This window comes from Sciurus carolinensis, chromosome 1 (genome assembly GCF_902686445.1).
Source record: "Sciurus carolinensis chromosome 1, mSciCar1.2, whole genome shotgun sequence".
In the NCBI taxonomy this organism is placed as follows: domain Eukaryota; kingdom Metazoa; phylum Chordata; class Mammalia; order Rodentia; family Sciuridae; genus Sciurus; species Sciurus carolinensis.
In genome coordinates, this window is record NC_062213.1 from 7636616 (window position 1) to 7662938 (window position 26323).

The 26323-nt window shown below is 50.4% G+C and overlaps 1 protein-coding gene across 1 annotated transcript in view; it reads right to left on the bottom strand.

Moving 5' to 3' along the window:
• Positions 1–10094: 10094 nt before the first annotated feature.
• The window catches only part of Khdrbs3 (KH RNA binding domain containing, signal transduction associated 3), a 168275-nt gene continuing 152046 nt past the window's right edge, over positions 10095–26323 (bottom strand). The window contains exons 8-11 of the mRNA XM_047560381.1: positions 20110–20168; positions 17149–18268; positions 16673–16730; positions 10095–10495 (exon numbers count right to left, since the gene is read on the bottom strand). Coding sequence (XP_047416337.1) covers positions 18177–18268; positions 20110–20168 — 151 coding nt within the window. The 3' untranslated portion in view covers positions 10095–10495; positions 16673–16730; positions 17149–18176. The remainder of the gene's footprint in view (positions 10496–16672; positions 16731–17148; positions 18269–20109; positions 20169–26323) is intronic.

Sequence of the window (26323 nt, forward strand, 5' to 3'; positions counted from 1 at the left end):
AACTTCAGCTGGGGTATCATGGCATTGGCACTCTGCTGAGCCACAGAAAGCTCACGGTGTAAAGGGGTGATCCACGGGAACTTCTGCAGACCTCGAGTGACTGGGGGGACTGTCGGGTGGGGCCCCTGCAGTGCCTGTTGGGATTGCACTGTCAGGTCTGACCTGAAGAGGTTCGGTGAGTGCCGCAAAAGGTGAGGGAGGGGGTGTGGGAACGGGGAGGCAGAGATGCTGTGCGGTGCGGAGGGGACCCAGCCCTGCCAGCTCCCGCCTGCTCCCAGCCCACCTCCTGAGGGGTCCTGAGGTTCCCAGAGCCTGCAGTGCAATAGACTTGGACGGGCTTGTAGCAATCCCTCGTCTCCGCAAGACAGCTGAGCTCAGAGTGGACCTGGCTCTTTAGGCCTTTCTTAGAAACTGCGCCGTGCCACTCAGGGCAGTGAGCCCCAGACCACAGAGGGTGCACTGATGCGGACAGGCCCCCTGAAGAGACGCATCAGGCACGAAGTCCTCAGGAAGTTATCTTCACTCGCACTGTGGTTGAAGATGGGTTGGTGGGTGCTCCTCGCAAGGTGTGTGCAGGTGTGTGGCTTTGTCCTCCTGGCCGCTTCCACGGACTGCAAGGAAAGAGGGCCGAGATGGCACATCCTCCTGAAGTGCCTTGTCTTTGGCCCTGTCACTGCCCCTCACTGGCCATGGTGACTGTCAGGTGCCAGGGACAGACACATAATGCGTCAGGAATAAGAGGGTTCAAGGAGGTGAAGCAACACCCATCCCAGCTTGGGGCCGGACAGAGGGTCTCCAATCCCTCCCTTCCTCTTCTCTCCTTGGGATCTTGGACTAGTCATACGTGAACATGCTCAGGCTGCCGGGGTTACTGCAGATCACATCTAAGAGCAGTGTGGCAGCAGGTGGCCAGCACAGCACTTGCCCTTAGGTGGTGTCCACAGAGACTAGGTCCCTTTCTCTCCTCATGGATCTGGTCTGATCTCTTGCTATCCCGTTGGGCTGGACGTGACCAGCTTCTTTCCTCTTTTTTGGCTGTGTTTACTGCAATTTTGACTAAACAGAGCAAATAGCTTTTATGCAGAGACGTGGCCCTAGGAAAGGAGACAGACCCGGGCTGTCACCCCCAACACGCCTCCATCAGCTGGTTTTCTCCAGCTCCACACTCGAGGCTGAGTTCTCCTCTGGAGACAGGAGGCGGAGGCCCTGGTTCCTCACCCACCCCGGCTCCGCCTCTCCTCGGGTCCCCCAGGATGGCTTCATCTATTTACAAGCAGGTCATAAACAGAGCGCTGCTGTCTCAAGATAGAAAGTCATTTCAGAGCAGAGGTCCGCACTTGCCTGCGCGCTGCGAGGCTGCTTCCCTCCTTCCCTTCCTGCTTCCCTGCACTCCGCCAGGTCTCTTCTGCCTCCACTGCTGGTAGCTCGAGGGGACCGAGGGGCACTTTTCAGAGATAGTCTTGCCCACACGGTAGTGCCGCCTTCCCGAGCCTGCCCATGGGAGGGCCTGCGCCTGCCTCCCCCACATTTCCTTTCATTCTTTGCACAAACCCAGCTAGGTCACTGCTAATGTCCCACCTTCTCAGTTGAGGAAACCCAAGCTGTGGGTCAGGCCCCGAACCCCAGAGGCAGGATGCGGCAGAGCCCAGCAGGGTAACAGTGGCAGGCTCACCACACCATGGCACTCGGCGTCACGTCCACCAGAGCACCAGGTCAGGAGTGAGGGGCCCATCCGGTCCCTGTCCCGTAAAGCTGGTCCCGAGGTGGCGCTGACCCAGTGCTACCTGTGCTGAGACGCGATGCCCCCGTGGGGTCCCACTCTTGGCAGAAGCATGTCTGAGTGCCTGGATATAGCATAGGGGCCGCCCGGAATGCGAGCGGGCATCAGCCTGGGCCTGGCACAGCTCGGGTCTGGATCGGAACCACGCTGAGGCTCCCTCTGGAAGCTCCCGGGCCCATCTTGTCTCTTCCCTTCCATTTCCCACCAGCCTCTTCCCACTGAGCAGCTGCCTGTGTTCTGGAACGGCCCACTGCAGGCCAAGCTACTCATGGGCTCACGGTGCCTCCGGACCCAGCTGGAGGCAGTGACGATCTGCCGCAGCAGTTGGAACTCGGGGTGTGACCTCTCCTGGCTAGTTGCCCCCCACCCCCGCGCTGCAAAACAGAAAGCGTGGGACAAGGCCTCACCGCTCGGGCCCAAGAAGATGCAAGTGCCGGTGTGGCCCCAGAGCTGCCAGCAAGCGAGCGAGGCAGGCTGAGTGGAGGGCAGTTACAGCAGGGCCCCTGCAAGGTGCCACCCAGCAGCCAGCTCATGCTGAATGCAGCCTGCTGCTGCAGAGCATCTGCTTTAACAAGAGAGACGGAGTCCAGTTGTCTGTGTGGGGTTTGGGGCAATAAGTGAAAATAAGCTAAAGGGCACTGTGGGCCAAGGAAACCCGACTCACGTGTGGAAGGAGAAACAGGCACCTTGTTTAACACTGTCTAATGGAAAAGAAAATTTCTTTCTAAAGTATCTACAGTTTGACCTCAGTTGCTCAGGGTAATAGATTGGTAGGGAAAGGCTCGGAGGGAAATGGCTGATCTGTAACGCGGCTGCAGCCCTGGGCTAAGACGGAGGCGCTAAGGATGGAAAGGGCAGCTTGCCTGCGCCAAGCCCGCCTGGCCTAAGGGGTGACTCCTGCCGCAGGTTTTCAAATGGGAGGCAGCTTGTGGTTTCCATCCAGAATGCGGACCTCCCCAGTCCAGGAGTGCCCGGGCGGAGTGCCCTGCGGGATTCAAAGCCGCCTCGCCCCCAGCACCAGCAGCGGGTCCAGCGGCCTGGCCTCGGGCCCTCACCCTCTCCTCTGAAGACCTGAGCTCTGTGGGCGTCTTCAGCACCACCGGAAGCTCAGGTTCACACTCACATGTCCCGCCCGTTCAGGGAGTCGGGGCAACCCCTCACAGAAATGAGTTGTCCCTGCACGTGGACACTGGTCTCCCCTGGACCCTGTGGCATGGTTTTGGAAGTTGGGGTGGAAAGTTAATTAGTAAGTCATAGCATTTGTTTGAGGTGACCCTGAAGTTTGTTCAGCTGAGATATCCCGTTAGACTAGACATCTAAATGCTCTTTGTCTGATTTCTGGCTTTGGGAAAATGTGTGCTTGTGATCTTCTGATCCACCTTCTGCCCTACCCGGTCTGCCCTGCTCAGGGAAGATGCTCAAGCAGCAGTTGGTAAACAACTGAGTAAAGTGGCCCTGTCCCCTCTGTCCACATCAGCCATCCGAGAGTCTCTCATGGTGAGGCATGCCCATTTCATGGATGAAAGAACTGAGGCTCAGAGGTGGAACTTCTGTGTCGCTTAGCGGATGGGGAATGAAAGTTGAAAACAACCTAGTTCTGCAGAACCATCCAGAAGAAGGACACCAGGGGCCAAGCCACACTCAGTGTCAGAATCCAACGCAGAAGAGCTCTCGGGTGGCCACAGGGCTGCTGTTGGTTAGAGAGTCGCAGGAGGGCCTGGGGGGCACAGAAGAGCAGGGAGGGACCCCAGGAAGGAGAAAGGCAGGATGAGGACCTGACCCAGGGGAGGGCTCACAACCAGCAGCAGGGGAGGCAGAGAGCAGCGAGGACCCCCCGCCCAAGCCCCAGCAGGATGCGAGCCTCGGGGGAGGCTGGGAGTCACATGGTGTGCCGTGGCCAGTGGCTGAGGCTGCACTGGCCACACCAGTGAAAGGCAGGCGGACGGACGTGGGGCAGACGCTGGGCTACACCTGTTGGAGCGGGGAGATTGCTGAGCAGCCTGGACCACAGAGGCAGGGCAGGTTCCGAGGACGGCGTTCAACTCGGGAGGCCACCTGGATGCAGCGTAAGGCAGAGGTGTGCGTGCAGGTGCTACGGGCTACTCCACAGGAGGGAGCATGGGACACAGAGAGCCCCCTAGGAGGGATGCAGGGGCAATTTCCAAAAGCACAAGACTCCTGGGAAGGCAAAGGGATCCATTCACACCATAGGACGAGGAGGAAAAGAGCCCCATTGCAGAGTGGCAGCCGGTGGCCCTGCCAGCTCTGCCTCCTGGACAGACAGCAGCTGCCATAGCAGCCACCACAGCATCGGAGAGCAGATCTCCCCATTCCACCCTGCGTGGCTGCTGGGTCCACAAAAGCCCTGACCACGAAGACCTAGCTACTAAAATGCAAATGCCCCTTATAAGTGGCTTTGGAGAAAACCCCTGGCAGTGTGGCACAGAGACGCCCGACACGTTTTAACTGCTTTATTCCTCCACCTGTTTGCCTATTATCCCCACAGGATCCACACACCAGTAATGCCTCCTGAAGAACAGACTGCTGACTCCCTACACTGCCCGCAGGTGTCCGAGCTTTGCTGGCAGGCTAACTGTTCTGTCAAGGCATCCTAAGCAGCCCCTGCGCTGGCTGCTGGCATGCGGGAGGTTGAAGGGGGTTCCGAGCAGTCCAAGCATCCGTCTCTGAAGCTGCAACACGTTCCTGGTTTAAAATGATCTGAATGACCCAGGGAACACAGGAAGCACTTTTTTTGTCGGGAAGGACAGTAGAGTGAAGCAGACATCACGACCTCATGTACATGTATGACTGCCTGACTGATGTGATCCCGCAACACGGACAATCAGAGAAACGAGAGATTACACTCTATTTATGAATGAGCTATCAAAATGTAAAAGTGCATTCTACTGTCAAGTGCAACTGATTAGAACAAATAAAATTTAAAAAATTAAAAGCCTAGTTGATTCTATTGAAAGAGTACTTCTTTGTGCTCTAAAAATGCACCTAGTCTGCACGGTTGTTGACACCCCAAACGCTGCATGGTGACCCGCCTGGTCCTGGCTCCACCTCACCCCACGGTCAGTCACTGGGCTCTGCGGGAGGGAGCTTGGCCCCATCGGGTTTTCCTTCTCTAAGTTCAGGCCTTCCTAGTGTGGTTCTAGGGAAGATGCTCCTGCTTCAGTGGGTTAGAAAGAGCTTATCAAACATAAATCCCTTCTGCTCGCCACACCCTGCTGTCAGCTCTCCCTACCTGGACCAGGGGAGTCACCTGCCAAGGCTGCCGTGGGGGCGTGAGGCAGCCCAGGTGCTTGGCTGGGGCAGGAGCAGAGCGGCAAGGCAAGCACCCCACGCAGAGGAACGCCCCGCTAGATGGTGCTGCCAACGTGTGGGGAGCAGAGGAAGGCACACCTCTAAGGGGGTGAGGGACTCGGACTGCGGCGGGCAGAGCACGGAGGTGTGTTTTGACAAGAGCAGGTTGCACTTGCCCAAGGCGAGCCCAGTAGGTGCCGGTGCAGAGTGGACCAGTGCAGGAGAGGGAGATCGGCCTGCAGTGGAAGGTCGAGGGCTTTGCTACGTACAGAGCCTGGACACCACCGGGAGGCAACCAGACAGCAGCCGAGGGGGTGCAGGGTGAGGGGAGGTGACCAGCTCCTCAGGGAGCTCACTCCAATGCAGGTGAAGGGAAAGGTTAACACTGGGCTGGGAACCCAGGAGCATCGGCAGCGAAGCTTCTGCAGCTGTCCTCTCGCTGAAACAGACGGAGAGGAGGAGGACATGATGGGAAGACCCAGGATCTGTGGAGCGGGGGCTGTGGCAGGGGCAGGGTGGCTCCTGCGTTCCACACTGAAGTGTGGGTGTGAGGAGAGGCCCCATCTGAGGGCCTGGCACGTGTGCCATGGCATTCCCAGCCCCCGTGATGAGGCTCAGCCGCCCACGCTGGTAGGTGAGGACCCTAAGGCACAGAGGTGTGGAGGACCCGCCCGCCCTCCAGGACGGCCCCCCAGGCGGTGCTCCTCTTGCTCATGGTAGAAATGAGCCAGGGTATGAAGGTCTGTGGCTTCTGCCACTCACGGATTCCTCTTGGACCAATGACTCCAGGGAGGCTGGAGGACAGTCAGGTGGGCTGGGCTTTGGAGAGACCCTCAAGGCAAGGAGTGGAGAGCTGTGGGCAGGAGCCACGGGTGAGCCCTGGGCCAGCCACAGTGACGGCAGCCCCGGCGACAGCCTGACTTGGCTCCTGAGACCGGCCAGGTTCCTGGCCCTCAGGAAGTAGATGCCGTAACGAACCCTTGTTCTGTAACTGCGGAGTTCTGCAGCCATCTGTTACAGAGCACCGGTGGCTCACACCAGGCACCAGCCTCAGTGAGTACAGTGGCTCCAGAGCAGCCTTTGGAAGCACTGTCCCTGTGACCTCAAGGAGCTAAGCCGAGGAGCACATTTTGAGGATGAGCACTTTGGAGCTGGGGCAGCCAGGGGCAGGCTGGAGGGGCACCGAGACCACACGTCTAGGTGCTGTGTGTGGGCGAGTAGTGGGGACAGATGGGCCACTGGGGAAGAGCTCAGGAGCAGGCCGCTGGTGCGGGGCTGCCAGAGCCCAGTGCACTGCAAGCCAGCAGGGAGCAAGGAGGCAGGAGAGGAGCTGCAGGTCTGGCCAGAGTGTGGCTCGGGCAGAGCCCCCACTTGCTCAGACCGGCCTGCTCACTCTGCAGATTGTGGTCGTGCTGAGCCAGAATCCTGATTGCCAGTAAGGAGAAGAGCTCTTGGTGTGGAGTAACAACAGTTCCACACCGCACCAAGGCATCACCTTAAGCACGGGGCTGTAGACACTGAAAGCCTTTAGCTGCTACTTTTAAAAACACGGGAGTCACTCGGATCCTTTAAAACCAAACACTGGAGTGGTTATTTTCAGCCTGCTGAGATTGAAAACCTTTAATGAGGAGAGAGGACGTCAAGGAAGTACTCTGGTGCTCTTGGACCCACAGACCAACTGAGCCAGGAAGTCGGCGTGTCACAATTCTTAGGCTTCTTTCCAAGGTTACTCTTGCTGAACAACTCCAGTGTGCTTCTGCAGCTGTTCAGAGCGCTTGCCAGGGAGCAGGCCGGCCGAGAGCTGGGGATGCAGTTGCCTAAGGCAGTTTGTCCTGAAGGCTGCTATGACCTGGGTATCATTGTTCCTTCAAAACTCACTTCCTGGATCCCAGGACTCAGGGAGACAGCAGTAAGAGGTAGGGCCCTTGGGAAGTGAGGCTGGGAGGGCCCCACCTCATCAGTGGGGTTTCTGCTCGAATGGGATGCTAGAGGAGGCTCCTTGTCCTCTTCCACCACGTGAGGACACAGAAGGGCTGTCTAGGAAGCACACAGAGCCCCAGGCACCAAAGCTGCACCTCGCTGCACTCTGGACTTCACTGTCTCCTGGAAGGTGAACAGTAATCAATAAACTCCAGCTGATGGCGATTCTGTTACAGTAGCAGGAGAGATGTGCACAGACTGTGAAGGTCAGTGGTGGGACAGAGAAGAAAAAGAAAACCAACAGCATGATGGTGTGGGCGTGCGGCAGGTGCATTAAGAGCGTAACTCCAACAGCACGGGGCGTCCTCCGGGGCTGGGTGTGGGAAAGGAGGTCACGGATTGCCTGGAATCTTGGAGTGTCCCAAGATAGAGCTACTGTGCTGTGGGTGGGTCACAGGTGCACAGAGACTGATCCCTCCAGCTCAGGTGCAGCCCGGCAGGGCTGGAGAGCCCTGGGCCTCCTCCACTTAACCCAGTGAGCTGCACCTTCACTTCCTGTGTGGCTTGTCCTGTCCTGACTGGGTGAATGTGAGGAGGTACCTAGGAATAGCCAGTCTGTGTGAAGAGCTACGTGCAGCTCCTGGGCTCCGGGGAAGGTGCTGGGCACGTGGAGAGCCAGGAATTTCCTGTCCGTGTGGCAGCAGTGGAGCTAACGGGGAGCGGGGGAGGGGCGCCCCACAGCTCCCCTCTGGGGCCGGGTTAGCCACCACCGCTCGGCCGAACACAGGCTCAGGCCGCACTGTGCCTGTGGAGTCAGGGCAGGATCAGCAGAGCTCACGGAGCCATGGCAACTCGCCCAGCAGCAACGGGGGCCCCTCCCCAGCAACGGTATCAGCAGAGCCCAGTGTGCAACCCGAACCAGCTTCCCCCGAATCTGCACCCCAACGGTAACAAGGGAGCACCTCCTTCCCTCACTGAAGCAATGCTGTGGAGGCTGGCTAAAACCTTCCAGGGCAAGGGGCCTGCTGGCAGAGCGTGCCCATCTGCCGCCTCCGACCCCGCACCTCCTGGCCCCGCCCGGCCGAGTGGGTCCCACTCAGCTCTGCAGCCTCCAGCAACTTTAGATCAGGACCTCGGGAGGGCGAGTGAACAACTCTTCCCAACCTCTATCCATGCTGTGGCAAGCCTCCCTCCAGCACCGAACCAAGGCCGGAGATCTCGGTCCCGCTCACTGGACCCACCTGCGGCACAGGGTCACGTCCTCCCCCAGAGACCTTCCGCAGAAGCCTCCGTCAGGACACTCCTCCGGTCCCGCCCTCACCGTGGCAGCTCCTGCCTGGTCTCCTTTTGGGTTCCCTGCATGCCCGCGACTGGCAAGTGCTGTAACGTTCCATGGGTTCCTTCTCTGATCTTCACGCTCAGAAGACCTTCAAAGGACACCGATATTCTGATGGCTCTCAGACTTCAATCTCCAGCTGAGATGCAACCCTCCAGATGTGCACCTCACACTTAACCTATCGCCTGCTCCCCTGTCATCGTTCCTGCTCAGAAAGAGGCAGTTCTACAATTTCAGAGCTGTGGACTAAAAGCTCTGCATCATTCGACTTGCTATTCTCTGCATCTCACGGCTGATCTGTGCACTTAGTTTTATCACCTCTACTTTCAAAGTCCACCTGAAGTCTGGCCAGTTACCATGTGTGCTGCTACCCTGGGTTCCCTTCCCTCTGTGACCTCCTAACAGGTCTCTCCCTGCTTGCTCCACTATAGCCTGTCTCAGTGCCGCTGCCAGTGATTCTGGGTCCTGGGTCTTGTTACTCTTCTGTCCAGCTCCTCCATGCACCAGCGGGTGCCATGAAAGCCCCATAACCTTCAGGGCTGAGCCACAGCCAGCATCTCCACTCCCTTTGACTCTTCTTGGTCCCCTGCTCATTCCACTCTTCCTGCACTGGCCTTACCTTGTGCTGTTTCTCAAGCACACTGCTACCTCAGGACCTTGGTACTTGCCATTGTCTGGACACAGCTCACTTCTTTACTCTTTTAGGTCCCTGCTAAAAGTGTCACCTTATTATTCTTCAGCCACCCCAATTGTTTGTCCTGATGTCCTCCTCAGCTCGACTGCCACCTGCCTGCCTTTGAGGCCTATGGCCTGTCCTACCATAGGCACACACGCTTCTCCGGGAGAACTCCTGTGTGCTCTCTGCTTTCTCTCCAGTATGCAGGACATCACCCAACGTAAGAAAGGTTCTTGAAAAATGTGTTTAATGAGGTTGTGTGGGCGTAAAATAAGGGGCCACGATCTGGGTATGGAGAGCGACTGGAGGACGCAGGTGCGTCGGCACTCCAAGTCCACGGGCTTTCTCGTTGGCTGATTGGGCAGGTGAAAAGGATGCCCTCACCATGGTCCACCCTGCAGTGCCCAGTGGTCAAGAGCTGATCCGAGCCGGAGGGCGCTGACCTCCCGCAGCCCTCCTGGGCCGGCCCTCCCACCGGCTCGCTGGGCAACCAAGGTGCCCTCTCCTGCTCGCAGCCTTCCCAGGAGGAGGACTGCACCTCTGGCAGATCTAAGGCTGCAGAGTGCGGGAGCAGGGAGCCGCTTCCTGGATGCATCGCCGGAGAATAAGAAAAGGAAACCATTCAGAGTGACCCTGGGGTTGACAAAAGGCGGCAACGTGGCTCACTGTGAAGAGTGGAAGCCGCGAGGAACCACGTCTTTTTGAGGCAAGAAAGTGACAATGTCATGATGCACAAGACTGCCCTCGGAATTCCAAGATCAGGACGTGGCGTGAGCCCAGAATTCCAAGAGCAGGACGTGGCGTGTGAACCTCCAGCAAGACAGACAAGCTCTCTCTCCCGGGCCTGCCGAGTTCAAGCCACAACACGCCAGTGAAGGATGGAGGAGCACAGAGTGGCTGCCAGCTCTGCGTCCCTAACAAATCAGAGGCTTGGAAACCAGGCTCCTGCTCCATCCCTGCCACTCTGCTCCCACAGCAGCCTCTGTAATTAACCTTTTGTGTGACAGGAGATTTTGACCAAATGCTTTCGTATTTATTGGCTCATAACTGAGATGGACAAGTCATTTTCAAATCTGGACTGTGTGTCGACTCTTGCCTCGAGCAGGGGTTGCAGCTGCTCGTGGTCCTCCTGTGCGCAGCTGAGAGCTGAGCTGAAATGACAAGGCAGTCTTCTAGGTATACAGGAAAGCAGGAGAGACGTCGCAGGGGAGCCTTTATTAATCACTATACAAATCATTTTTTTGTTGTTTTTCTGAAGAGACCACAAAATAAGATTTTCTTTTCTTTTCTTAAAAAAACAGGCCTTCCAAATTAAAAAGCATACTATTTCATTAAAAACATTTAACAGAACACATATTTGTAAAAATCATGATAAACCAGGACGATTTTCAAGTTTCCAAGTGGATTCATTTACTGACTAGGCACGGTGGTGAGTTGACTATTCTTAAGCAGTCCATAAACAGAAGGGAAGCTCCTGAAAGAGAGGAAAACAAAATTTATTTTTATACATGAAAAAACTACTAGTAATTATATGCTGTGTTGGAACTGCAGAATTTAGGCAGAGAAACTAGGTAAGTAGAAATGTAATAGAAAGAAGGTTACTTAAGGAAAGCAATGCAAGTCAGAATCATTAGAATCAAGGACCCAGAATCCTTGTTCTCGGTGAGGACGTGTAGGTGGCCTGCAGCATGGTGACGAGCAGAGCGCTCACCCCGTGACATGTGGGGCCTGACTTGGGGACACAGTGCCTGTCACATGGAACCTCAGATACTAAACTAGGAAATGCTCTCCTGAGTGCACCTGGCAAGGCCCTCCCAGCCCTGTCTGTGAAGGGGCTGAACTTTCAGGCACTGCAGCACTTATTTTGACGTACCATACAGAGAAAAATTCCATTATTTTGAAAACGAGGTGGCCATCGAAGCTCAAGCCCACCACCTGGAGAAGCGTCCCTGCTCCCAGACACCACGCTGGGCCTCTGGCCACCCACTGCAGTGTTCCTGGCTCTCCAGATGCAGCCCTTCCTACATCTCCTGTACCTTGTAGTCCAGCAGGACCCTGCCTGACCTTCCATGTCCTGGACGCCGCCCCACACACCCTCAGCCAGGCTGTCGCGTCCAGCGTTTCTCTTCCCTGACTGCTCGAAAGATGCTCACTTCCAAAACACCTCCCGGGTTCATCTTGCCCTTCCCAGGCCGGGCTCATCACTTCCCTCGGCACCTCGCTGCCTTCATCTAACCCTTTATTTCTGTAGACGCCACGAGCATCTCGGGCCAACAAGCAGAGAGCAATACTACATATATGACGAATCTGATGTGAACTGTTATTTTAAAGGCTGATCCTTTAAAAAGTCAAACCCCTAGGAGAGTAAGTTGATTGATCCTTAATCAATGACGACTTCTTGAATGGCTGTGGCTACGTTCTTTAAGGTTCACAAAATGTAACAGACTCCTTTGTGACCTTACTGGGGGAGAAGGGACAACTCACACAACTAGCAGCTCGACCTCAGGCAGTCCGCAGCTGAGTGCTGTCAGCCTGCACATACAGCCGGAGTTTGCCGGCTATTTTGGCTGAAGGAAGAGAGGAAAGACCTTTGAGAGCCAGCAGGATTCAGACAGGTAGAAAGGCAGAGAAGGTGACAAAGACACTGGGGAGGGAAGTGCCCTGGGGGTCTTGTCTGTCTCCTCCAGGAGACTTGTCAGAGGCCACCTCCTTCACCTGGTGCACCCAGTGTCCATCAGGAAGCCGGCCACTCCACAGGCCAGCTCTTCCAACACCAAGCTAGCGTGAACAGGCCCAGGAGAGGACGTGCGTCCCAGGGGAGGGGCTTGAGCCCTCCCTGCGCTGCACCCGACACCCTGCCTCTCCTCGCTCAGCCTTCCAGGTACGGGGACGCTACTCGCCCATCTGAACCTGGTTTGGAGCAGAGGAATTTTCCAATGGCCAAAGGTGCCGTTCCCTGTGATAAACACACGTGCTTTGCCTTCCCATAGAGCATTTCTAAAAGAAAAAAAAAAGAAAAAGAAAAAGAAAAAGGTATGAACAGCCTGCTGTGGGTGTCTGGAGGTGAGCGGGGTTAAAACTAACTTTCCTTGGCTTAAAGCCTCTTCTGGAAGTTTTGAATTTCATACCAACCATATTTACAACTTTAAACAAGGGGCATATTTTGGTTTTCTCCTTTTTCCACTGAAAAAGTCAATGGCTGTAGAAGTAAATATCTCGTTTCCACCGAGAAAGCAAACTAAGCCCAAGAAGCACCCCTGATCATGTTTTAGGAACACCTGGTGGGCTCATCTGTGTGTCGGGCGCACCACGCAAGAATTCAGTGGTCAAATCAAACGAGACGTGGTTGCTCCTCGAGGAGAAAGGCAGGCAGGCAGGCAGAGGTCTCTTCAGCATGACACCCGCCTGCCTACCTCCCGATGGCTCATCGCCCCACCTCCCCGTTGTGGCTGTTGGACACCAGAACCCTGCTAGGTAGCAGACACGTGGTCAAATGTCACACACACCAGTACACATGTACGTGCACACGCATGACAGCACTTAACACCCCGATCTGGAAGACCATACGAATGAGACCTGATCTGGTAGGGACAAGGACGTCCCGGTCTATTTCTCTGCACCATGTGATGCTGCGTCACCTCCCTGAGTCACCTCATTTGCCACTTCAGTTGTGGTCTCACTCCCCACTTAACAAGCACATGGCAAAGTATGTTTATATTACATAAAACGTTTAGATTCTGGTAGGGGGAGAGTGGGGAAAGGAGCCGGTGTGGGCCCTGAGAGTAGAATTCACGTGATGCTGAGGGTCCCTGAGTAGGGACTCCGTGTGGAGACAATGGGCCGCGGAAGATCTCCCCGGCGAGGGATGCTTCCAGATTCACTTGCAAGTGTGGATGGGCCAAATGACCAGCCTGACCCAGAGGGAGCAGGTGAGGCCTGGGACACAGGACGTGGAAGTGCTGTGTGGCCTTCCTTACGGCAGCCTGGAGTGCGGCGGGGAGGCCCGGGAGGCAGGCAGCAAGGGCACACGGGGCCTCCGAGCAGAGCCCAGGACTGAGCCCTGCCCGAGAGCCACGGAGGCTTGCCATATAAGGCCCGGAAAACGACGTCAGCAGTGCGGGCTGATCACTGGAAGGAGCACCTGAGGTTCTTGACAGAGGATCTGAGTCAGAATCAACTTCAATTGGATAAGGTTTTCCATTAGATAAGGGAGGGCGAAATTCAGATTGGAAGACGACCCAGAGCCTTTCCCAGTCAAAGACGGAAACAGTCGAGAAGTAAACACGCTATTTTAGGGCTGGGGAGATAGCTCAGTTGGTAGAGTGCTCACCTTGCAAGTACAAGGCCCTGGGTTTGATCCCCAGCACTGCGCGGGGGGAAAAAAAAAGATGCTATTTTACATATAATGATGGATTTATTCCTTTTTATCCCCTAAACACGGATCAGCTATATAAACAGTAGATATTTGCATAGAAAGTAACATTTTATTATTTATATTCATCACATCTATTCTATAAAATGGCTTTTATTGTGGTTGACTTTTAATTCTACAATTTTTCTTTAAATCATCACTTCGCTATGGAACCCACCTGCACACACAGTGACCAGAATGTCTAACTTTGAGGTGAAACGAGGGAGCTAGACCTTCTGTACTGGGACATAGCAGCATGGCTGTGTGAGTCCACCATGCGCTGACCCCCAGGAACCGCACTGGTCCTATGAGCACGCGTCCTCCTCTCAGGGACGTACTCCCCGTGGGGGTGGTTAGGCCTGCCTTTGTCTTTCCAGTCACTCACAGACTGACTGGCTACAGGACCACCAAACAAAGTAACCAGGGGTTTGCAGTTATTTTTGGAAGGCATTCAGTCTAAGAAGGCTCTGCCTCTGCGGGAAGGAAGAGAGCAGGGCAGGTGTAAGGGTGAAGTGAACATCACACATGGAAACAGCTGCTTGTTATTTATGCTTCTTAGCAGGACCTGCGAGATCCTTCACTGTGTGTCCCTTGTCAACCCAGCATCTCTTACTGTCTCTAATTATCTAGTGTAACTCAAGTTTCTTAGATGACCGTGTTTTCTTTTAATTCAAAAAAACTTAGAGCAACGAGTTAAAGCAGACACCTTTACTTTCTGCCAGGCATGCCTCTAATCTTCACGGCAATGCTGAAGCAGGTGCCACCACTGTGCCACTTTGTGAGTGGGGAACTGCAGTTAGGGAGGTAGAGTCACCCAGGACTCTGAGGCTGAGGACTGATAGCTGGAGTGCGTATGCTCCACCAAGGCTTCCCCGTGGTCATCTTCTCCATGGGCCCTCACACCCTGGTTGGCACCTTCCCGACCTCTAGCCACCCTGCCTGGGCTGCTGCCCTCTTCCATGCACCTACAAAGCACCAAAAGTGTATCCGTCCCAGCCCTATTGACACCGTCCCCGCACATGTTCCAAAGCAGACTGGCGCCTTCAAGGACAGGAGCCATGTCTCACTGCACTCTTACTACCTGCAGCAGAGCAGATGCTGAGCACACCTTCTCAGTGAGTGCTGACACTACTGATTTGACTCACAATACCTTGAATACAGATGCAAACAAACTTAAACCAAAGACTCCCAGGAAGGGACCTGGGCCAGCGGTGGGACGGGGCAGAGAGGGACAGTTATCAGTCACGATGTCAGCAGATGCAGTGTGTTGACTCCCAGGGATGCCAGCTAACAGGAAAGAAAGCACCTCCTCTTAAGAAGCCTTTAATGGAGTGGGGCCAGGGCAGCCTGACACCGAGTGGAGTTCAAGGACTGGGGGTTGGAGTAGACGAATCTGGGCTCCCCTAGCTATCAGGTTATGAGAGCTGAGAGAGTGATTTCGCTTTCTGAAGCTGACACCTTGGAAGAAAGGGCACTGCACTGAAGACCCCTTCAGGACGCGGTGGCTTCTACGAGCAAAGGAACAGTGTCAGTACAGCACCTTCATGAGGTCATGAGTTACTGAACTGGAGGTCCCACTGATTACACATCTCTGTATCCCCAATGCCTCCTCTGCATCTAGTTTTGAATTCATGTACACGTGTACATGGTGTGTGTGACTCAGTAAATGCTGTCATATGAGAAAAATGGGTTTGGGGTGGGAGGCAAAGGTGAGAAGGAGACCTGGGAGGAGCACAATGCTCCCTTAGGGGCCTGAGAAGACTGGCTCCCACGGAGGGTCTTCCTGAGGGAGAAGTCAGGCGAGGCAGAGAACAGGCGAAATAAGAGGAGATCCTGACCAGCCAAGGAAGCTGTGGAGTCTTCTGACAAATGAGAATGAACACAAAGCTGTGCGATGATTCCTGTGAATTAGACTTAAAGACCATCGGGCACCAACCCTCTGCGTATCCCTGACTTAAGAAACCTACATGCAGGGAACAACCGAGGTGGCGAGGAGAAAGGACCAGATCAGTATTGGCTGACTTACAAGGTGGAGGAGGGTCAAAAGCCAAGGAATGAAGGCGGCCTCAGAAGCTGGCACTGGCCACAAGCTCCAGAGTAAGAATTGGGCCCTGATGGTATTTTGATTGTAGTCAGGGTTATATTTCTGAGCCACCGATTTTTAAGATATAATTTTCATTGTACAAACCACCAAAAGAGATACCTCCTTTTATCATCCGTTATGCCAATTCCTAAAGCAACTAGAAGAACAAAAACTCCAGAAAGGAAACAGAACGTTTCAATCCCATCCCACGCTAAGGAGATGTGGCACAGGCTGTAAGGAAAGAAGCCAAAACCCAAAGGGACAGTGAACTTATATGAGAAAGACGAAGAGGATCATTTCCATTTTGAAGTTCGTCTATCTGCTTCAGTTAATTTAGGCCGATGTCTTTCTCACTGATACTAAATGTGTGAATTCGACCTGACCACGGACTTCGGGCTGCATGGTTTCAGGTGGCCTAGCTCTCCCGAGTCATCTCACGTAAACTCATGCGGATGATGTGAGAAGCAAGCACCCCTGTACTGCACTGAGGTAGAACTTAGCAAGAGCCGTGCAGGACATGCAGAGTTCAAAGAGCAATACTTAGAAAGCAAAACTCTCAACAAGATCAGGGCCTGAGAACTGTTTTTAATGGTTCAGAACCAAGCGAGAAAGTCTGATAAGATCCTTTCCTTATCAACCTTTCCTTTACGTATCTTTGGATTCTGTTAAAGAATTGTCAAATAACTTTATAAAGCACCTTCTATAACACTCATCTTATGAAAGTAATACTTTGTTTTGCAAAACTCAGTAGCACAAAAAGTACTTTCATAAGACTAGGATGATTATTGTCAAAAACTTCCGCAGATCTAAATTTTTTGCGTGTGCATATATATATACAAAAATAAAAATGGGATCATATTATTCATTAGGTTTGCTGAACAGTTTCTGTACAGCTTAATAATTTGGAAAACCTTTTCATGTTGTTGGCCAGGCTGCTGCTGTTTACTGAAGAAAGTGATCTGAGTATCTAAATACTTCAAGGGCCTGCGCCTCCAATCTCTGTAGTTTACCATGCAGCTTCCTGGGCCTGACTGGTTTACACACAGGCAGCTTCTTTCTGGCCTACAGAGTCAATCTGTCGGGTCACTGGTGTGGCACTGTGAGCCAATATGGGGAAGATAGCCCTTCCTCGCATCATGGCAGTGTAGGACTCTTACCTAGGTTTGCTCCAGGTCACGGCCAGTCCCTCTGACATTCCAAGGTGGCTGACATTTCCTAACAAAAGAAAAGATCTTTTTACTCAAAATAAAGAGAAGAAAACCTCTTGAAAATAAAAAATTAACATTTTATATAATCTACAAAACAAAACCTAAGTCAAACGATTAAAGAATAACTTTATAAATCTTTGTCAGTTTTAAGAATGCCCTCAACTACTAACCAAATAATGTATTACAAATAACTAGTTATGAGGTTTTACATTTATTTAATAGGGAATAATTGGCCCCAATTAAACTGACTAAACTAAGGATTTTTAGATTACTGAAACAAATTAAACTTTTTAAAATGATAATTTAGGTGATCTTAAAGCCTTTCTAAAATGGATAATGAAACTTGCTAAGTTGTAATCTCCCTGGTTTTATTAGTTATATTAAGATAAATTAAGTGAGATTAAAATCTTATTTGATTTATTTACCTTTGAAAATGAAGACCGTTTAAGGGTTACACATCCTCAGCCTTGGCGAGTGGACCTCAATTAGTCAAGTCAGAAAGTCTTTAAAAGCTTTGTGCTTATTGCTTCCAGCATGGAGCGAGGTGTTCATTAAGGAACCAAAAGTCTCATAAAAAATCCAAAGTTGCACTAGTGAAAAAACGCTCAACAAGATGAAAACTGATCACATCTTTTCCAGAAAATCCAGTAGTTATTTTAAAACCAGTTTTAAAACAAGATTTGGTTCTGCGTAGTTTTAACGTGCCGCTCAAGCAGCTCGATACCATGTGGACTCTTTAAACAGCATTTAGACCTACTGTGAGCATATAATGGTACATTTAATTTTATACCACTTTTAAAATAAGTTGTACAATATTTAGTGTGACCCTTTTATGACAAGCATTGTTAAAGGAATTCTTTCCCTGTTTACAACTATTTATGAAGGCCTTTTTAAATAAGAAAAACATGAAATTGTTAGCTCACACACACGAAATTTCTTTCAAAAGTTTATTTAGTATCAAGCAAGAGGAGACTTTGCTTAACACTACAGAACATTTCAAGACTTGAGTTACAAAAGAATACCACATTATTTGCACTTATAATTGGCTTCCCTTTTTACGCATGTTGGCAAGAGAAAAAAAAAAAACTAGCATATGGCTGAAAGATAAAATAACTAAATTCTATGGAAACCTTTAAAATGAAAGGTGAGGCTTAGGTTAAAAGAATGGATTAACATATTTAGTAAACCTATTTGTTTTAACACTAGTTAATCAAAGTTATTTTTTTCCTTTTGATGACCTATTTTTTCATATACATACTGGAAATAACAAAATTTTACATGTCTTTTTTTTCCTGCCCAGGTTGATGTTTCAACAAAGTAGTTTTAAGTTCCATCCATTCATATTTTAAGCATTTTGATTTATTTAAAAAGGGATTGTTCATAGAAAAAAATTACTTTGAACAGTATACAGGACGGGTGGAGATTGGCTATTTCACAACATCAGACAGTACAATCAGTATCTGCCATATGGCTGGTCTCTGTAGATGCCCTTCGCTGTCCTCGCTGAAGGTGCCTTGTGTCTTGAGTTCGTCCACTCCTCTTGCCCTGTAATCGGGAAGATGAGTCACAATTAGATCATCACCATGGACCCTGCGGCCTCATCTGTCAGAATCCGACTTCGCCCTACACCAACAGCAGACGTCACATTCAAGAAACACACTTCTGATGCACCTAAAAGCAGCACAAGAGGCTCACTTTAGAAAAGCCACACACACTGGGAAACAATCATCTCACTAGAAAACCATCAACGTGGGAAGAACACTGGCTTGCACCTGCACTGCCAACCAGCTCTGTGAGAACCTCCTGTCACTAGTCACACAACCACAGCTGACAAACTCATGCACAAACTCAACTGCCTTTGGCGAAACATCAAGACATTCATGAGTGGGAAACAGAAGGGTAAAGGATCATTTCAGTTTCTTCTTATAGTGAAAATGAGGAAAGAGAACACAGATAATCTATGAAAACAGAAGAGAAAAACCAGAGACTGAAATGGGAGCAGGAAGATTGAGAGAGAGAGAAAGGGCGCCTCACTCCTCTTTGGCCCTTTCATTGACAGACTAAGGGGAAGCTGCCCTGGGCAGGAGGTGGGCCTCCCCAGCACGTCCGGGGATGGGACAGGCTGCACACCCAGGAAACTCCTCTCTTTCTCGTATTGAACGCACACTGGACCACCATGAATAACAAAGGACATTCTATCATCTTATCTCCTGAAAATAAAGACCTGCTCAGCCTCAGGATTTTTAGCAAATTATCTGCAGGTCTTTGACATCAAACAGTTAACTTCCTGCTGCAACACATAGCAATTTAAAAGCCATGTGTCCACAGAGACCAATTTAAAAAGCTGTGAAAGAAAAATGCTTAAAATGACCTCTTCTTTTGATAGGAACATGCAATCAACGTCATTCCCTCAAGCTAACTTGCATCAATTTAAGTAGACAGCAGTCAGCAAGCCAACGTGTTTCTCTTAAGTGTTTGTTATGAATAACAAAAAAAAAAAAAAAAGAAAGAAAGAAAGAAAGAAGAAAGCCAAGGTGCGGTCATCAGCTCCAGGCAGATGATACAACAAAATGTACTTCAAAAGGAACACTGAAAAATGGATTTTCAGTTATGTTCGGAGAAATGTCATAACACCCATTAGCCAGGATTCTGACTCACCTGTACTGGGCACAGCCTTCTCAGAGCCCTGCAGCTGAGAAAGCTTGGCTTCCCCGATCTCTCTGCCCTGCGGCAAAGGCGCTTCTCACTATCATTTTGTTGCTGCCACCAATTCTTTTAATTACACCTGTCATCTTTCTGCATATTGAGACTTAGGACAAGAATTCCCCAGAGCACCTCTACCAGCTCCCACTGAAGAGAAGGATTTCAGTTATCTCCCTGTGAGCTTGATGACCCTCCCCTCTTCTCCCTGGTCCAGTGCTTTCGTAACCTTTATGGAACAACTCCCAGTGTAATTTTCTGAGGACTTGAGACTAGAAATGATTTAAAACATATAGATGGGGTGGAGAATCACCTAGAGATGACGTCTTAACAGCTTCATTTCCCTTTACTGTCGAGAAGCAGAGACTTCAAAAAGACCCATGCTATCAAGTGCCCACAGTTCAGTCCACTACAATACTACATTAGATTAGCACTTGGCTATCGACCCTACAGAAACCTAAGCTTGGAATCTGAATTCATGCAACTTTCTGCAAGTCTTTAGTTCTCCTTAAATATTACATTTAAATACTAAAGGAGCCTCTGAAAATAGATATGCACAGAGGAACTGAGAGGAGGCTGCTGTTTCACAGTCAGAACAAACAGGAATTCACCCTCCAGTTAGGATCTCTCAGGTCTTCTGACAGCCACTTGCCTATCCCTACGCTGCTACTCTGCCCCTCACTCACCATAGGAATCGTAGGTCTCCTCGCTGAGTCCGTGTCCATAATCGTAATAATCAGCCCCACTGCACGAACAAAAGAACACATAGTTAGTACAAATGATCTGGCAGCTTTAAGTCATGACCAATGAAGTAGTGTAAAAACTAATAAAGGCCAGGGCTGAAAAGTCAAAGAAATTCCCTGAGATGACAGTCGTAGGACAGAAGCTTTAGGATCATCAAAGGTCCCTCTCTGAGTTCCCCAATTTTAACATCTATATGAGTGTTTGGCGTCTCAACTATGACATCTGGTCAATCAACACAGAGTAAGTGCCCTGAGTGCACGCAAAGCCGCAGAGGGAGTGCCTGCCCGGGAAGTGCTGCTTGTGTGAGCAGCTCTGGGCCCCTGTGCCAGGCGCTGTGGGGGCGGGGCAGGCAGCCAGCACCTCTTCTCTCCACAGATGGAAGCTGCAGTTTTCCTTCCATCCTTAGGTTCCTACTCTACAACTTGGTACTGCATGAACTGTGGGCACTTCACTTTGTAAGATACACACGAGGGCCAAGATTAAATGTTTTATTTCATCAGTAATACTGCATTATCAGTACCATAATGGTGGACAAAAGGTGCTTGGGTACCAATGCCTATGCACAGTGGGAGAGCAGTGTAGTCACAAAACTGGGGTCACACAGGTCGACAATCTTTTCCAAGTACAGGCAAACCTACATTCTTATCTACAATGTCCTTGAGATCGCAAGAGGGAGGAAGCCTGTTATCACTGCCATTCCGCAGATAATGCAAAAATGCATACACACAACGTATTTGAGCGGTGCATATTTTGACAGGAGTAGATCCATGGGAAAGTTAGGATAAAGTACTATAAGCATTCTGGGTACAGAGGAAAAGCTTCCACTCACATTATCAGGCTTCGTTCTTTTCTACTCAATTCTGTAGGAAAACACTCATTTCCACCATTTCAGCTTCAAAAAATCAAAAGGGAAGTGTCCAAAATGGAAAGTGATCCAGCTGTTCTGCACCTGGGGCAGCTTGGGTGTGAAGATGCACTCTATGCTGAGTGCTCCCCTGGGCAGTGGTGAGAGCCGCCGGGTCCACTGAGCTCCCAGCCACAGAGGACCTCCATCTACCTTACAGCTCGGATACTCCACAGCTGGAAGGCAAACACGCCGACTCTGGGTTATACCTAACCTGGTCCTGGCCCAAGCGTCCCTTCCAGGTAAATGAGAACACAGTCACAATCCCAACAGCTGTGGTACGGTGTGGGATTCCCACAAGCAAGGGGACAGGTCCTCCCGCATGAGGCCTCTTCTGCCAGCAGGGCTCCTTCCTCCAGGCTGCCTCCTGCTCAGACTTCAGTCTCATGCCACCTGAAGAGAAGCCTCCCCGTCAGGGCTGGCCAGCTCCCCTCACAGCACGCCTTCCCTGGTTCTGATCCCCCAGGCCTGGCATGTGTGGAGGGACTGCTGCACCAAGAAGGGGCTCTTCCGCCACTCCATGTGCCCTGGACAGCTGCTTAGTGTTCTGAAATGCCAGAAGGGCAGAGGTGAAGAGGCCAAGGAGAAGGGAAGGAAGCGAAGAGGCAATGGCAGCAAGGGCCTGCTAGGCAGAAGCAACAGTATGCACAGAGAGCCAAGGCTGGAAATAGGGCGAGACGTCTGTCTCAGAGTAGTTCTGTCGATGAAGCTGATAAGTTGATAGAGTGCCTACACTGGAATATTCCTCATACGATGCGCTTCTTCCATGTGGAGAATACAGGGCACACCTTGTTATCCTGATTGAACTGCACCCTTACCAGTTAATTAAGTTCATATATCGTGATGCATGAGCTACAAAGTCCTGTGTCCCGCTAACAGAAGCTTGCTGGAATGTGCTGTGCTCAGTGCCACTGGTTCTTAAAGCTGCCCAGGCACAGAGCAGTCACCACTACTGCTGATCATCACACTGAATGGCAACATGCAATTTTTCCACAGAGACACGTGAAGCTACAGAGTTTTTAAAAAATGGTCTTCAAATTGAGGGTGGCATTCCCAGAAGCAAGGAGGGGAGTGTGAGAGGACCCGGAATGCACCATGCCCACAGCCTCTAGTGGGCAGGCCTTCACTCCATCCACAAGCAGGGCTTGGTCTGTGTGCAGTGAAATGACAGCGGTGAAGGAGGAGATGAACTTGAGTTATTTTTGAGGTCAAGCTGCTAGGACTTGGTGACCAAATAAATATTAGAGATGAAAAAGAATTCAAGACTTTTTCTTACAACAGATGATGGAACACTATGTACTTAACTGAGAAAAGAATGATGGGGGACTTATGGGCCCTTTACAGAATTCATTCATTAACTTCATAAGAACTGTAGAGACTCGGCCCTGAGACTTAGCACACAGCTCCCCACGCTGGGAAGGCAGCCACTGCCTTGTGCTGGACATGTGCTGGAGGGGCCTGCTGGTCACATGGTGGCCAACATTTGAGAGGTCCTACCATCCTCTGCCCTGCCCTGTCACTCTTCCAGAAGTTTCTTCTTTGCTCCTTTGGGTCTCACATGACCCCTCCTCATGCTCACAGCAGAAGTCAGGTCCACAGGAAACAGTGTTACACAATTAGAGCAACTTGTATCAGTTCTCTCTGGCCTGAAATCCCTCCTCTCCCCTTCTGTGGTCCCAATTTTTCTTTAAAGGATAAGAAACAGAAGTGAGGAAAAAAGGACTAGTTGAAAAAAGAGCGAATAAATTTTCCTAGTCAAAGAGATAATGAATCCAACATAAACAACAACAATACGGCTTTCCTATGCAAGACACCACAGCTTTAAACATAAGGATGCTTTTATAGAATACTTTTTTTGTCCTGAAAACAGAAATTCAGATTCTGTCAAGTCTTGTCTTTTGATACAACGTCAGTGGTAAATATCAGTCAAAACACCTGAATCTAAGTTTAGGCCTCTGTCTGCAGGGCCACCTGGGGAAGGAGGCTCCTGCTCACTGGGTCCTGTGTCTGCCCGTCCGGGCAAAGGGCCATCTAGATGCCTCTCATCCCCCACAGCTCAAGCATCTTCCATGGTTCATCCACTGCATCTGTCCTGGAAGTAGTCAAATAACATCTAATTTTGTTGAAAATAAACTGGCTAATGCTTTTTAGAAACTCAATACTAAATTAAATGAAGCTTGGTATTCTTTCCAAAGGTCAGAAATAACAACATAAATGGCACCTTAGGCAAAGAAAACTGATATTCTTGAGATTTTTATCTCTGTTGCAGATTTGAGAATAACCTCTTCAGAAAGCTGAAAAGAAATTCTTTTACTAAGTTCTTGAATGTTTAACCCAGAACTGTGAATGTAAGTTACTGAGATCAACAAACAGAAGTGTCTAACAATTACTTGCAGACTTAACTAAGCCTCCTTTCATAAATGAAGTGAGCAGTAATGAACATCTGCATACACTGGAAATTTGTCTGTGAAGTGCTTTACCACAGCTCAGCATAAAAAAGTGGGGGAGATGAAACATGTTTTCCAATGAACAGGAAGATAAAAGGTAGTGTAATCTGGTCCAGCAATGGTTCGGTGATAAGACAATCTTAGTTTTGACAAGTGAAAACTTGAAACTGACATTTGCTATCATTTCACCCAGTTTCTGATTATTTATTGCAAGACTGTCATCAAGCCAAGAAGCTGGGAGCAGCTGAGCCCCATTCTCCCACCTGTCAGTTCCATCTGAATTGCTTTCACAGCATTTCATTTCCTGCACCTCAAATGTCTATTAACCAAAGACGTGTCCTATTTCCCAAGGATAAACTAAAAATCCAAGCTATGGCAAATGGGGAAAAACTCTAAAAATCTCTTCATTTATGGATAGTACTTGTAATATTAACAATAGGCAAGAAAACGTGAGGCTGAATACTCCTCAACTCTATCAGAAGGTACTGAGGGGCATCCCCTCCCTCAAGAGGTCAAGGGTGGACAAGTGCTATGGCCACATTCCAAACCTTCCAGCCTCCCTCCACATGTCCATCATGACCAGGGATCAAGGGAAGCCCAAGGGCTCAGTACGATTCCAGGCTGCAGTGGCTCTTGATTCCATCAACCAGGATCAAGAAACAGTCCTGAGCATGGGAAGAGGATGTGTCCCTCTGGTCCTCCCTGAGAGGAGCCAAGGTGCAGCTGTAGCCCTGGCACCAAGTCCACATCTCCCAAGGTCTTCTGCCTGCCATCAGGGAGGAAGCAGGAGGACCACAAACCGAGCAAGGACTCCAAGAAGGATGAAGCCCTTCTCCCAGATCACCGTTCAGTGTGTCAGCAAGGAACTCCTGACAGGTACCCCCTCTGCTCCTCGACCTCTTCACACCGCCCACCAACTTCTACCTTACGGCCAGCGGACCCAATCTCAGCAGGCACCTTGCTTGTACTCATGGCAGCTCAGGAAGCTCCAGACCATGACGTCACTCCATGGCCAGCCGCCTATGGTTCTCCACATCCCCTGGCTGTCCTTATCCTCTGCCCAACTCTGCAGCTCTTTCTACCATGCCCTCTGGAATTTATGCCTCAATTAATGCTAAGTCCCTTATATATTCTGTCTCTGAAATCTTCTTGCTCAATGGACAAACTTGATTCCTCTAGTGACCACTCTTTCTGGCAGCCCTCTCTAGGTCTCTACCTCCCAAAGCCAAGGTACCTCTGGGCCTAGAGAAAGGTGCATATTCTCCTCACTAAGCCTCCACCCCCACATCCACGTAAACCACCACCACTTCCAGACCACCAAGCTTCATGTCTCTGGCAACGCCTAGCTGTCAATCTGCCAGCAGCAGCACCATCCTGAGTCTAGGGAGTTTGGCATATGGGCAGATGATCCTTCCAGCAAGCAGGCCTCTTAATCCCCTGTACTCTTCTTGTTCATTGATCCTGCTTCCTGTCTCCATCTGCTCCCATGGTAAACCCTAGGATCATATCATTAGCAAAAACTTGAATTTTCAATTTCATGTGTTACTTCCTGTGATTTTCTTTTAGTTTCTAGTATTATTTGATCTTTTCAAATCCATTGCAATCATACTTACTACTCCCCTCACATTTTCTATCCCTTGTCAAGATAACAAATTCCTAGTGCTCAGGTCACAGAACTAATTGGTAATTTTAAGACAGTCGTGATAACTCCTTTTGACATGTGGCCTCCAGGACAGTACACTCCTGGCTTCCTTTCCTTGTCACTAGCTGCTTGTAATCAGTCAATCTGCTCTTTCCTCTTCTCCCTGGGAGTTGGAGTGCTCGGGAGTTCAGACCCTGGCCCTTTTCCTTCTTTGTATACAAACAAATTCCTTGGCTTTAAATAAATCCAAATAGCACAAACTCCCAAATTTATGTCTTCTGTCTAGTTATTTCTCCTAAGCTTTACATTTATGTTCGAACTGCCTACTTAACATCTCAACTTCCAAGTCTAACAAACAGCTCAAATTTAACAAGGCCAAAACTACACTAAGCCTCTGACCTTATCCCTAAATCTGTTCCACTGAAGCTTCTTAAATTTCAGTTGACAACGAATTTATCTTGTGTGCTGAGGACAAAAGGTGTGGAGCTATTCCTGTTACAGGCTGTTTCCTTTGCTAGGAATACTCTAACCTGCAAATATCTCCATGGCAAACTTCACCTTTCTCATCGGTGTTCAAAAGATCCCACTTCAGCAAGGTCTGCCTGGATGAAAACCGCGGTCAGTCCCCTACCCTGGACATCCTGATCCTCTGCATGTGCCCCTTTCCAAACATACCACACATCTGTTTATGGTGCGTGTTCTCTAAGGGAGAGGTTTGTGTCTGCTGTATTCACAGACAAACCTTAACTCCCTCAGAGCAGCCTGGACTACAGCAGGCACACTCAGTAAACACTGGTTTACTACACTGACTGACCGGATTACAACACACAATTGTTGAAAAACTGTGCACCTGGTACAATTGAGAAAAGAAAAAGTGATATTAGTTGGCCAAGTTGAATAAGAAGCATCTCCCTCTCCTTCAATTCTAAAGGGCCTAAGATGGGGGCACTTACCAGCAGTTACTCTTGTAATGCTGAATAGACTTGGAATAAAAAAGCATAATGAAGTCCCAAGCTAAGGTGCAGTCATGTGTTCAGCAGACATTTCTGGGTTCTTACTATGTCCAAAAATGGTGTTGGAAAATGCAGATGCATAAACCAGTATGTGTTGATCTCTGGTGTCGAGAAGCCAGGGAAGGTGTGCAAACACACTTCAGTAGGACA